The sequence below is a fragment of the Mesoplodon densirostris genome, chromosome 6 (genome assembly GCF_025265405.1).
Source record: "Mesoplodon densirostris isolate mMesDen1 chromosome 6, mMesDen1 primary haplotype, whole genome shotgun sequence".
In the NCBI taxonomy this organism is placed as follows: Eukaryota; Metazoa; Chordata; class Mammalia; order Artiodactyla; family Ziphiidae; genus Mesoplodon; species Mesoplodon densirostris.
In genome coordinates, this window is record NC_082666.1 from 35858793 (window position 1) to 35872532 (window position 13740).

The following is a 13740-nucleotide window of genomic DNA, read 5'->3' on the forward strand; positions in this document are numbered from 1 at the left end:
TACAATAGCTATCTGATCAAAAATACTCTAAAAATCTGTAACAAATATAACCACTGGCTTTCTAGCAGGCCACATAGCTTGCATTAGGACTAGAGCATTTAAATGCTCCACAAACTAGAACTTTTACTCCACATCCATGAACTTGGATGGGGAAAAATTACATCTTTGTTTTCACTAAGCTCCAATTGAAATTTATCATTTCCTTCTATTATATATGTTGTAATGTGGGAAACTACCCTGGGCTGCAGAAGCCTTCAAGTATTCTACCAGGCAAGCTATCCCAGAAGTCCTGGAATAGGAAGGCTCACAGACCAAATTAAGATGCTTGAAATACAGTTAATTAAATCAATTTAAAATACATAGATAGAGAAAGGAATGGAAACTACCAGAGGGTTTCTATAGGTGTGCACTCTGTTCACGATGTTTCTGTTTGGCTGAAGGCTTCCCTAAGCCATGTGGCTGACAGGGTCTTGGTGCTCTGGCCTGTTGTGCCGAGCTCAGGACATTGGACCACCAGAGACCCCCAGGCCCCATGTAATATCAATTGGCGAGAAGTCTCCCAGAGATCTCTGTCTCAATGCTAAGACCCAGCTCCACCAAACGGCCAGCAAGCTCCAGTCTGGATACCCCATGCCAAACAACTAGCAAGACAGGAACAAAAGCACACCCATTATCAGGGAGGCTGCCTAAAATCACGCTAAGTTAACAACACCCCAAAACACACCAACAGACGCAGCCCTGCCCACCAGAAAGACAAGATCGAGCCCCATCCACCAGAACACAGGCACAAGTCCCCTCCACCAGGAAGCCTACACAAGCCACTGAACCAACCTTACCAACTGGGGGCAGACACCAAAATCAACGGGAGCTATGAACCTGCAGCCTGTGAAAAGGAAACCCCAAACACAGTAAGTTAAGCAAAATGAGAAGACAGAGAAATATGCAGCAGATGAAGGAGCAAGGTAAAAACCCACCAGACCAAACAAATGAAGGGGAAACAGGCTGTCTACCTGAAAAAGAATTCAGAGTAGTGATAGTAAAGATGACCCCAAATCTTGGAAATAGAATGGAGAAAATACAAGAAACGTTTAACAAGGACCTAGAAGAACTAAAGAGCAAACAAACAGTGATGAACAACACAATAAATGAAATTAAAAATTCTCTAGAAGGAATCAATAGCAGAATAACTGAGTCAGAAGAACGGATAAGTGACCCAGAAGATAAAATAGTGGAAATAACTACTGCAGAGCAAAATAAAGAAAAAAAGAATAAAAAGAACTGAGGACAGTCTCAGAGACCTCTGGGACAACATTAAATGCACCAACACTCAAATGATAGGGTCCCAGAAGAAGAAGAGAAAAAGAAAGGGTCTGAGAAAAATATTTTAAGAGATTATAGTTGAAAACTTCCCTAACATGGGAAAGGAAATAGTCAATCAAGTCCAGGAAGCACAGAGAGTCCCATACAAGATAAATCCAAGGAGAAACACACCAAGACATATTAATCAAACTATCAAAAATTAAATACAAAGAAAAAATATTAAAAGCAGCAAGGGAAAAGCAACAAATAACATAAAGGGAATATGCATAACGTTAACAGCTGACCTTTCAGCAGAAACTCTGCAAGCCAGAAGGGAGTGGCAGGACATATTTAAAGTGATGAAAGGGAAAAACCTACAACCAAGATTACTCTACCCAGCAAGCATCTCATTCAGATTCGACGGAGAAATTAAAACCTTTACAGACAAGCAAAAGCTAACAGAATTCAGCACCAGCAAACCAGCTTTACAACACATGCTAAAGGAACTTCTCTAGGCAGGAAACACCAGAGAAGGAAAAGGTGAAGGTGATATACTGCATATCACCAGTGGGTGGTTGTTTTCAAGGTGACAAAGTTGTCAGTCTAGAGGTGGCAGAATTATGAACTTGTCTTTCCATCTCTTCCTACCATAAATAATGCTCTTCTTTGTTCCATATTTTTAATTTATTCCATCCATCTTTAGTAGGTTGCAATTTTATTTACTACCTATATTCAACACAATTTATCAATTCTGCCTATATTTCATAAGTCAGTAGCTTACTTTTTATCTCTACTTACAAGTCATTTTACCAATATCTCATAACTTATTAGCTTTACAATTTATATGCTTAATACTGTTTATGAGTTTTATCCATCTTATGTCTTTGTCTTCTATAGTAAAATTGACTATTCCTAAACAATACAGGAAAACCTCATTTAATATACATCATGAATAACAGTGGTAATAAAGTACCTGTGACACTATTACAGTAGAAGTTATAAATAGTTTTATATTACATTACAACATGATGTAATATATTATTGTTGCTTATATACTGAGATATTATTTATATTCTTCTCTACTTTGAAATTATAATAGTTGTTAGATAGCATTCAGTATTCAAAAGTCAATATTCAGGGCTTCCCTGGTGGCGCAGTGGTTGAGAGTCCGCCTGCCAATGCAGGGGACGCGGGTTCGTGCCCTGGTCCAGGAAGATCCCACATGCCGTGGAGTGGCTGGGCCCGTGAGCCATGGCCACTGAGCCTGCGCATCCAGAGCCTGTGCTCCGCAACAGGAGGGGCCGCATCAGTGAGAGGCCTGCGTACCGCAAAAAAAAAAAAAAAAAAAAAAGTCGATATTCAAAGACTACTCTCCCCATCAACGTCTTTTAATTTGTCCAAAAAGGAAGTTTGTTGCCTACATTGTCAAATAGCTTTGAAAAATATTGCCCTATAATCCTCTCATGTGTTTATCTCCCAATATTGTAAGTAGATGAAGAATTAGACAACCAATGAGTTTTTCTCAAATCATGCAAAGAAAATCAACATTATAAGTCTGGTTCAGGAAACCATAAATATTCTAACTTGGCTTATAATACTATGAATAAAATTACTTTTAATAAATTTAAATCTTCCCTTTATTGTATGGCAAAAAATATGTTACAAATAAATAAGAAGTAAATGGAGCAACAGGTTCAGATAGTTGTTAGTCAAAGGATATGTGAAATAGGAAGAAATTATGTTTTGAAAATACAATTGAGTGCTTCTTAAGGAATAATGAATAACTTTACACAGGAGATACTTGACAAGCACTACCTCAGCCAGGTGATAAAGGTCAATATCAATAGTGAGAAATTATATTGATAGTAGTACCCTTATTATGATGTGATGAAATGGCACTCTACCTGTGGTCTTCCTCCCAAAAGCTATAAACCCAATTTAATCATGATAAAAGCATATGACAAATTCCAGTAGAGGAGCATCCTTCAAAATATTTGACCAGTACTCTTCAAAACTGTCAAGTCATCAAAAGCAAGGAAAGTCATAGAAAATGTCAAAGCTAGGAGGAGCCTAAGGAAATGAGACAAATAAATTAAATGTAGTATCCTGGAAGAGATTATTCAACAGAAAAAGACATTAGGTAAAAACAAAACAAATCTGAATAAACTATGACTTTAGTTAATAATGTATCGATGGTGACTCATTACCTGTAACAAATGTACCATACTTACCTAAGATGTGGGAAACTGGATGTAGGGGGTATATGTAAATTCTCTATACTACCTTTCCAATTTTTCTATAAATCTAAAACAGTTCTGAAAAATTTCTCTTTGACATAAATCATAGCAATATGTTTTTGAATCTGTCTCCTAAGGCAAAAGAAATAAAAGCAAACATAAACAAATAGGACCTAATTAAACTTGAAAGCTTTTGCACAGCAAGGGAAAACACCAATGAAACAAAAAGACAACCTACAGAATGGGAGAAAATATTTGCGAATTATATGACCAGTAAGGGGTTAATATCCAAAATATATAAACAGCTCATACAACTCAGTATCAAAAAAAAACCCAAACAACCCAATCAAAAAATGGGCAAAAGGCCTGAATAGACATCCTTCCAAAGAAGACATACAGATGGCCAACAGGCACATAAAAAGATGCTCAACATCACTAATTATTAGAGAAAAACAACAATAAGATATCACCCCACACCAGTCAGCTATCATAAGTCTACAAATAACAAATGTTGGAGAGGATGTGCAGAAAATGAAACCCTTGTACACTACTGGTGGGAATGTAAGTGGTGTGGCCTCTATGTAAAACAGTATGGAGGCTCCTCAAAAAGCTAAAAATAAAGTATTATATGATCCAGCAATTCCACTCTGGGCTATATATCCAGAAAAAATGACAATACTAATTTGAAAAGATATATGCACCCCAAATTCATAGCAGTACTATTTACAATAGCCAAGATATGGAAGCAACCCATGTGTCCATAACAGATGAATGGGTAAAGAAGATGTGGTATATATTTAGAATGGAATCTTAGTCATAAAAAAGAATGAAATTCGGCCATTTGCAGCAGCATGTATGGACTTAGAGAATATTATGCTTAGTGAAATAAGTCAGATGGGGAACAACAAATACTGTATGATACCACCTACATATGAAATCTAAAAATTAATACAAATGAATGTATATGCAAAACAGAAACAGATTCACATAGAAAACAAACTAGTGGTTACCAAAGGGGAGAGGGATGGGGGAGGGGCAAATTAGGCATATGGGATTAAGAGATACATACTACTATGTAGAAAATAGATGAGCAACAAGGATATGTTGTATAGCACAGGGAATCATAGCCATTATCTTGTAATAACTTTTAATGGAGTATAATCTGTAAAAATACTGAATCACTATGCTATGTACACCTGAAACTAATATAATATTGTAAATCAAGTACACTTCAATAAAAAAGAAGAGAAGAACAATTTACATTTTGAAAATTATAAATACTTGTGTCCCTCACAATCTAAAAGCAATTTATATACTTGAATTAAGCAGCAGTGATACAACAGATTATAAATCTTGGAAGTTTATATTTCATAGAGTGGCTGGATTCTTGGTCCACAAGCACATCTGTAAGATATTCCAATATTCATATTTTCCATGAAAACTTATATATAGCAAAAAACAAAGCAAAAATTACATGAGAGTGAATATCATGGCTATCCTCAGTTATTTAATGTGATTTAATGAACTACCCAGTGATTATATTATCCTTAGTCACGTTAGACCAAAAATTACTACATCCCTTTTTTCCTCTTTAAGATCAGTGTGTGATGGGAGCCACCCATTGAATTAGAAAAATCAAAAATCCATTCCCTTTACAGTTTTTGTTTTCATGTCATGTTAGTTTTCCCCATTTCTACTGTAACAAATTACCGCACACTTCGTGGCTTGAAACAACACAAATTTATTATCTCCCAGTTTCGGAGTTCAGAAGTCTGAAATAGGGCTCTTTGAGCGAAAATCCAGGTGTTGACGGGGCTGTATGCTTTCTGGAGGCTCCAGAGGAAAGTCTGATTTCTTGCCTTCCCTAGCTTCTCGGAGCTGCCTGCGCTCCTTGGCCCCTTCCTGCATTTTCAGAGCCAGCAGCTGTGTCACTCCATACTCTGCCTCCACCATCACAGCTCATCCTCTGATCCTCCTGCTTCCCTCTTCCATCTTTTAAGGACCCTAATGATTACATTGGGTCCCTCTGGATAATCCAGGATACTCTATTTTAAGATCCTTGACATCTGCAAAATCCCTTTTGCCATGTAAGGTAACATATTCACAGGTTCTGGGGACTCAGACATGGATCTTTGCTGGGGGTGGGGTGCCTCATATACAGATTTAGCGTAAAGGATATTTGGTCATAAAACTCACTTTTAGGTTGACGCTTCCTCTCAAATTTCTTTTTTTTGGTCCTAATTCCCTTCTCAACATTCACGTTGCATGTCATTTAGTGAGATAATATATGTAAAACCTGTATTTTTACAGTTTGAACCTCTTTTCTTCCTTATGTATCCCAAGGAACTAGGACTGTGCCTGGCACTTGTGAGGCACTCAACAAACATTTGATTCATGAATGAACAAATAGTTAAGTGGTAGTTACTTCTATAAATATTTAACTCTTTCTCTTTTTTTTCCATTTTTTAAAATTGAGGTATAGTTGATTTACAATGTATTAGTTTCAGGTGTACAGCAAAGAGATTCGGTTCATATATACATACACACACACACATACACACACACACATACACACGCTCTTTTTCAGATTCTTTTCCCTTATAGGTTATTACAAGATATTGAATATATTTCCCTGTGCTATACAGCAGGTCCTTGCTGTTTATCTGTTTTATATACAGTAGTGTGTATCTGTTTATCCCTTTCTGCTAGTCGCACTTATGTGTGTGTGTGTGTTTTCATTATCTAGCTGCTACTTCCCAGTAAATATGGGGCAGAACTCAGATCTCGGGTAATGATATACACTTTCCTAAATAAATTTTATGTTTGGTCTCATCAATAGACATCACCTTTTGAAGTTATTTTTGAAGGACTCAGCACTGCTTTGATTATTGGAGACTAGGAAAGATTAGAATATAATGTTAGCTTTCAATTCCCAAATAAGTTTATTCTGTTACTCAGAACTCAATCGAATTTCCTCATACCTTTAGTCTACTTCCTCCATTGGTTAAGTCATCTGTTTGATCATTTAATCATAGCCAAAAAATCACAGATGGGGCCCTAACCTGCCATAATCCTCTGCGACCCACAGACTCTTTGACACCCGGTACAGCATCCGGGAAAACGGTCAGCTCTTCACCATCCTGAGCGTGGAAGACAGCGATGACGGCATTTACTGCTGCATCGCCAACAATGGCGTGGGAGGAGCTGCCGAGAGCTGTGGAGCTCTGCAAGTGAAGATGAGTGAGTAGGAAAGAGAATCACCCATTGATTTCAAAGCTGACTTGGTACATTTTGAAGCAGGCAGTAAATAGAGCCTCCCGCATACCTGTATGTTCAGGCAGCCAGACAAGTTCAAGTTCAAATCACAACCTTGAGACAGTCCCACACCTCTTATTCCTGCCATCAACCACCCTCCTACAGGCAAGCCTCATTGTTCTCTACCGTCTCCCATTTTCATGCCTTTATATGTCTCTTTATTTGCGCCACCCTGACATCTATCACCAGGAACTTCCCTTTAGAATCTTTACCCCATACCTTCAAAACAGTTTCATTACAACCAAACACCCTTTTAATCTAAAACCTCTTTGCAGACACTTCTTCTACCCTTTTGCCTTGTTTCAAACTTGATTTTCTTGAGCGACTTTTCAAACTTGAGTGACTTTTCTGCTTAAAGGGAGGCTATTTCTTCCCCACTTCATGTCAACAAGGCTAGCATGTACTGATGTTTCATTGTGGCTTTTAAGCCATTATATTTTGTATTCCTGTGCAAAACCTTTCCTCTCATGAGGGCTTTTGCCATTTTGACATTCTCTCTAACTCTATTCATCACGTCAGCTACCCACTTCTAGGTCCTCTCCCATATTTCTCAAAGATTTTGATTCCAGATTTATTAAATTTCTATCCATTCCTACTCCTGCCATTATCCTAAGCGATTTCAACAGCCATGATTCAGAGCCACTGTCCACTTCATCCTATAGCTCCTTGACCTTCACAAGTCCAGTGATGTTTGCCTTAACTCTTTATCAGTCTACCCAATCTATGACCTTGTCACCCCCAGGAAATGGACTGTATCTCAAACCTTAAACCCCAGTAGGTCACATCCTGAACATGGACATTTCTATTTCCAGCTCTGTCCGATGAGGAAAATTGTTTCCCACACTCATGAGTTGCCTCCAAACAGAAGGCACAAACTTCATCTGTCTCTTTCTCAGCTAAGAACAGAGTCTAGCTCTCTCACACCCTTCCTCCTATTCCATACCGTCACCATCATGGTCATGTTCTCCTGCCCTTAACTCCATTGAGGGGGGTCTCTGTTCCATTGACCCCCAATGGGCACTTCATTCAGTTCTCTCTTCACTTAGTTCTCTCTCCTACCTAGTGTGGCACACGCAGCCCTTACCAGCATCCTCAAATCTCATGACCCCCTGTGCTATAGCACCTGCTGCTTGCAAACTCTCAAACTTGTAATGAAGTAACCTTTATTTTCTCCTCTCTGACATCACAGTACTGATGGGAAAAATCACAGAAACATGCATATTGGCACCATACAAAGCACGGTGGAATCCACTTCCACCCGGAACGTTTATTATGAGTTTTTGTTGTTGATTTTATCACTATTTCTTACATCTTTTATCTTTTGGTTTTATCGTTATTGTTTTGCTGGAGGAAGTTGTTTGCTGCTTCTTTTCAGTGTGAGCATGTGAGATGTCTTTTCTGAATGTTTGTGTGGCTGAAAGTCTTTATTTTGCACTCCAAATTTTTCTCCTCATATTTCCTACGTATCTATCTTGATATTCTACTTTCTAGGAGATTTGTTTGGCTTTTCCTTCTGTATCATGAATTTGGTCTTCAGTATGACCATTCTGCTACTCTGACCTTATATTCTGTAGTTTGATCTTAAAAACCCGTATTTTTAATTTCTAGGTATTATTTTTTCCCTGACTGCTCCTTTTCTTCATAGCCAACTGTATGTGTATGATGCAACATTCACTCATCTAAGGATACTATTAATGCATTTTTTAAAAGCATTTTCTTATTTCACCTGCTTTATTTCTGTTTTCTTCAGGCTAAGTTTTGATTTTATTTTGATTCTCTTTCTTCATGTTCATGGTTGTTCTCACATGTCTGTTAATCTTTTATGTTTGATCACACCTATAAATGCTGTCTGAGATTAACTATAATAGGTATGTAGTGGGGCTAGTGGGACATCGTGGGAAAGCTGACCTGGGGGTTCTGAGGGTAAATAGGTTGGGATGTACCCACAAGCAGGCTTTCTTTCAGCATGTGGGGCAGTAAGAACACCAAGTAAGGAAGTTGGGATGTTCTCTTTTGCTGAAGAATGAAGGTGTGATTCCAAAGACAGAGTACATTTAAGTACTTCACTACTTTGTGGTACTACTTTTCCTTTGAATACTGCACATATTTTTCTGGCACTAAATGTTCTTGATTTGGGTTCTATCCTAAATCCTCTTTTTTTCTTCTCTCCTCTTCTTTTCTCCACTCCCTCCTTAGGAAAGCTCACCCATTCAGGTGGGTATACACTGGTGTGGCCATCCCAACTGTTAAAATTTTGGAATGCTTCCACACTGCTTGCTAAAGAGCTGTTTCCTGAGACCCTCAAGGTCCCCACCCCCATCGCTACTCCAACGACCCTCAGACCTCCTTCAGGAGTTCCCTCCCCCAGATTCCTTATGGTCCAACAACTAAGGGTTCAGTCTTGGCATAGCAGGACACTTCCAGCATCCCACTTCAACAAGATGACCAGTTCTGATTAGTCAGTGCTCATGGCTCCACCTGAATCATGCTCCCTTAGGGTACGGAATCCATGACTCCACGTCAACACTCAGTTCATTCCTAATTTTCTTTATATTCAATTGCCCGCAAAGGTTCTCCTGACCTCTCACCAACAGATGACAAAGACATCTATTTCATGGAGAAGACAGGAGTTATTTGCTTTAAGCAAAGGTTTTCTGCCTAAGACATTATCTCTGACTCAGGTTTGCCATAGGGATCAGTTCAGGGAGCCCAATGGAAGGAATGAATAATACTCTCTTTGATTATATCACAGGTGTATCAAATCCTAAGCTAAGCTTTTGCCAATAGCTGTATGACAACTCAACTCACAATTGAGGTACCTAGTCATTATCTAAACGTAGGTATTCACTGTCATTGATGAGAATGAGCATTGTATGCTTTAGATCGCAGACAAAGTGACAACGTTGATATTTTCCTATAATATGTTTAAAGCCTGTCTTGTATCTTTGCCACACTGAAGGATCACACCACCGCTAAGTGGCAAAAATGGCTAGATTAAAAATCAATAGACTATGCAGTCTTTGCAAATATCACTTATAACCACCACCAAACCATGTCCCTCCAACACACACACACACACACACACACACACACACACAATTGAAGTAGAAGGGCAAAAATCCTTATTTCCTGCTCTTCTATGTCAAAGTAACAAATTGATTATTGCACATGACCTGAAAGAAATAAAATGCATCTATTTCTCAGTAGTGTCTCCTGCAAAGACAGTCTTTCTGTTTTGTATCTGTAACATAAGATTCCTTAGGAAATAAATGTAGTTTTCATTATTTTATGAATGTTTCAAATAGTAAAATAACTGGCATCCTGAACTTGTCAATACTTCTATGCAATAGATTTAATAATGTCTTCCTCTGAAAGCTCAATATTGGAGAATAAAAATTAACTGACAAACTATTTCTTCTGAAAAAATTAATTTAGGAGTGTTTCACAGAACAGTATACACAAGTTGGCTTTGCAGAGTAGAGTTACTCTGAATTGTATTACAGAATTTCTCTGATTACAAGTATAGTAACATTTGCTTTATTTTCTAGAGGATAAATGTATCTAATTTTTAATCATCAAACTTAATAGTCAAATTAAGATGGAAACCAAAGGGAAAGTAGGTCATAACTCAGAATTATCCAAATACAACTTATATCAAAACTTTATTTTCATATGTTTTCATGTCTGTTGCTATGAATTACATAATGTTGAATTGTTATCAGTTTATTTTAATCAACTTTTTATTAACTATTTTTAAAGTGCAGAATACTATGATAATTATAAACTCCTAATATGTTTTATGAACTGAGTTTTCAAATAAGATAAAACAGAGATAACCTAAATTTTCAAAAATGATTTCTGTTTGATAGCCACTAAAAATATGTCTTAGCATTTGGCGAATTCTGTATTATAATAAGCCTAAGAATATTTTTAATGTATATTTATAATTAAACATAAACTTAGAAACTCTAAGTTTAATAAAGCCATATTGCTTTTTAATTTTTAACCTTCATTTCCCTTTAGAACCTAAAATAACTCGTCCTCCCATAAACATAAAAATAATAGAAGGATTAAAGGCAGTTCTACCATGTACTACAATGGGCAATCCCAAACCATCAGTGTCGTGGATCAAGGGGGACAGTGCTCTCAGGGTAAGTGATTGTTATGTTAAAACATGTATATACAACACATTTTCAAATACAACAATCCTTTGCAAACTCAGTCGCACACTTATAAACTTAGTATAAACTTTTTTCCATGTACAACATTTAACCAAACTTTAATATTTCTGTCCCCATAAATGCAAATTGTAAGGCATTCCAGTTGGGGCTGAGTAAGGGAGAAAAGAGATAGGAACCAGTAGTGTTAAGGATGATAAAGGAGGCAAAGCAGAGCAAAGCTACAGTCTTTTTTGTTGGTTCGCATTTGAATCATTTATTTTTCAACATTGAATCTTTGAGACTCAAGAGATTTAAAAAATGGAACTAAGCTCCAAGCTTTAGACCTGACAAATAGTTTCTGGGAGGAGAGAGAGAAATAAGGTTTGGAAGAAAAGGAATGAGAACGTTCTGGAGTGAAGTTAGAGCATCAAGACTCAAGACTGGTGAACAAACCACCTTGACAACAACCTCAATCACATACAGTAGTCAAACTTGAAATGCATTATTCACATGCTTATTTTGTACTGCTCTGTATCTTATACCTACATTTATTGATAAGTTACTATACTGCATCACCATCGTCTCTTTCCATCCTTGTATAACCTACTAACTGTGAACTCAGTGAGGTCAAAGACATTATGTTTTTCATATTACTGTACTCAGAGTATTCCATGGGGAATACATAGGTGTTGATATATGTCAATTAATTGAAATAAAACATAATATCAATTAGCTTTGTTTTATTTAAAATAAAACAAATAATTTTCATTTTTTATGGTAATCTATATAATTCTCTGGCTTTCCTTTTGTTATAAATATTTTCTACAATAAAAGCAGGGGGTGGCTCTATATATACTACTGAATTTAGAGTCCCCAGAGAGAAGATAGATGTAACATTTTAACTATAAAGACCAATTTTTATATTATCTGCAGAATTTTCCAACTTTTCAAAGGACATATATTCCCCTAAGGATACCATATAGGCAGTAAGCATGGCTGTTAAAAGCAATGCTTTTAATCAAACAGACCTGGATGTGACTTTTTTAGATATCAAATAAACTCCTAAAATAAGGTTTGTTGATGTAGGACATCCAATAAGCCTTGGGGTCCTCATATAATGAAAGAAAATAAAAATAACTATATCTTATGGCATTGTTATTAAAATTAATTTTGGTAATCTTATACTATCTCATTTATTATTGTATGTTACCCATAATAAATGCCAAATAAATGTTAAAATAATATTTTTGATAAGAATGATAGTGATGACTAGATGAAATATAGCAAATGTGTCCTTGACAGACCTATGGCCATTTTTAATTCATGTCCCTATCCCTGGCAGGAAAACTCCCGCACTGCGGTTCTTGAATCCGGGAGTTTAAGGATTCATAATGTGCAAAAGGAAGATGCAGGACATTATCGATGTGTGGCAAAAAACAGCCTCGGGACGGCATATTCCAAGTTGGCGAAGCTGGAAGTTGAGGGTAAGGAGCTGCGTTCCTTCCCATAACAGTGCTAGTGGAGGGCCTCACGCTCTACTGTGAAGGCTGTATTTCAGCTTGCAAAACAGAGAGGCAGTATGTAGTTCATTTCCCTCATTTATTGCAGATATTAGACCGTTAGGTCAACACTCAAAAAATTGAAAAGAGAAAAAAAGAAGTTCCTTTGTATAACAGGTCATATTCCATCTATGGCCCATCAATTAATCAAAACCGACTAAAGTCACTATAATACTAAAACAATAGGATACCATTTTAGAACGTCTTCTTGGCTTGGACAATTCTCCCTTGTTTATAAATTTGAAGATATTCATTTTATCTTTTTTCAGCATAAAAGACGTGTCTTAAAAATGTCTCAAAAAGAAAAGAAAAAAAGTAACTTCTTTCCAATTGTATTGTCACAAAGGGTTGAGAAAAATATAATACCGGCTCAAAATGTACAACCCCAAATTGTCCTACTTCTATGAGTTATATTGTCAAAATATTTTCTGATTTTTAAAGTGTTCCCTTAAAGTCAATTAATCCAACAACTGGTTGTGAAATATCTTCACTGAGAAATCAGAATCCAGATCGAGCTAGGGATTCTATCCACTTGGTCCTCAGCTCCTTCTTGACCTAAAATTATAACATATTTTGCTTAAAAATAGAAACTACCAGCATGCCTATATGAGGTGAGTAAACTGAGTGCAAAACTCTTCCCAGCTCCTCCTGTTACAGGCCTTAGAATTAACCTCTCTGGCTCTCAGTTTTCTTATCTGCAAAGTGGGGTTTGTTGTGAGGATTCAATGAGATAAGTTACTGGTAGTATTTAGCAGAGTATCTGACCCTTTGTAAAACTCAGTAAATGTTGACTATAAGAATTATCACTTCCTTTTCTGCTTTTCTGTTATCTGATTGATAAAGTGATTATCACACACTGGCACATATTATAGTTCAGCTGGGGAAGACTTCACAGTTTCCCCATAGCTTACTTTGATGTCACCCTTCTCTTAGGCCAAAATCGACCCTTTCCTACATTTCTTCCTTCTCAATCATACAGTTTTCTATTAGCTCCTTTAAGACTATCTTTTATTTCCTAGCTAGACCTCCTTCTCACAGCTTTAATGATCTCATTTCAATTAACTGTTCATGGAAAGGAATGAGGTTGGAGGGAATAGTGGTTGTCAGATGTAAAAAGAATATATTTTTAGCACAGCTGCTAGAATTGAAAATCTTTTAAATGATCAATGC

General features: G+C 36.9%; 1 protein-coding gene across 5 annotated transcripts in view; it reads left to right on the plus strand.

Annotated features, from left to right (window-relative positions):
- The window catches only part of MUSK (muscle associated receptor tyrosine kinase), an 88926-nt gene that overhangs the window by 12225 nt on the left and 62961 nt on the right, over positions 1–13740 (plus strand). For all 5 annotated transcript variants that reach the window (XM_060100966.1, XM_060100969.1, XM_060100968.1 and 2 more), the window contains exons 3-5: positions 6625–6776; positions 10875–11002; positions 12354–12495. In XM_060100966.1, coding sequence (XP_059956949.1) covers positions 6625–6776; positions 10875–11002; positions 12354–12495 — 422 coding nt within the window. The remainder of the gene's footprint in view (positions 1–6624; positions 6777–10874; positions 11003–12353; positions 12496–13740) is intronic.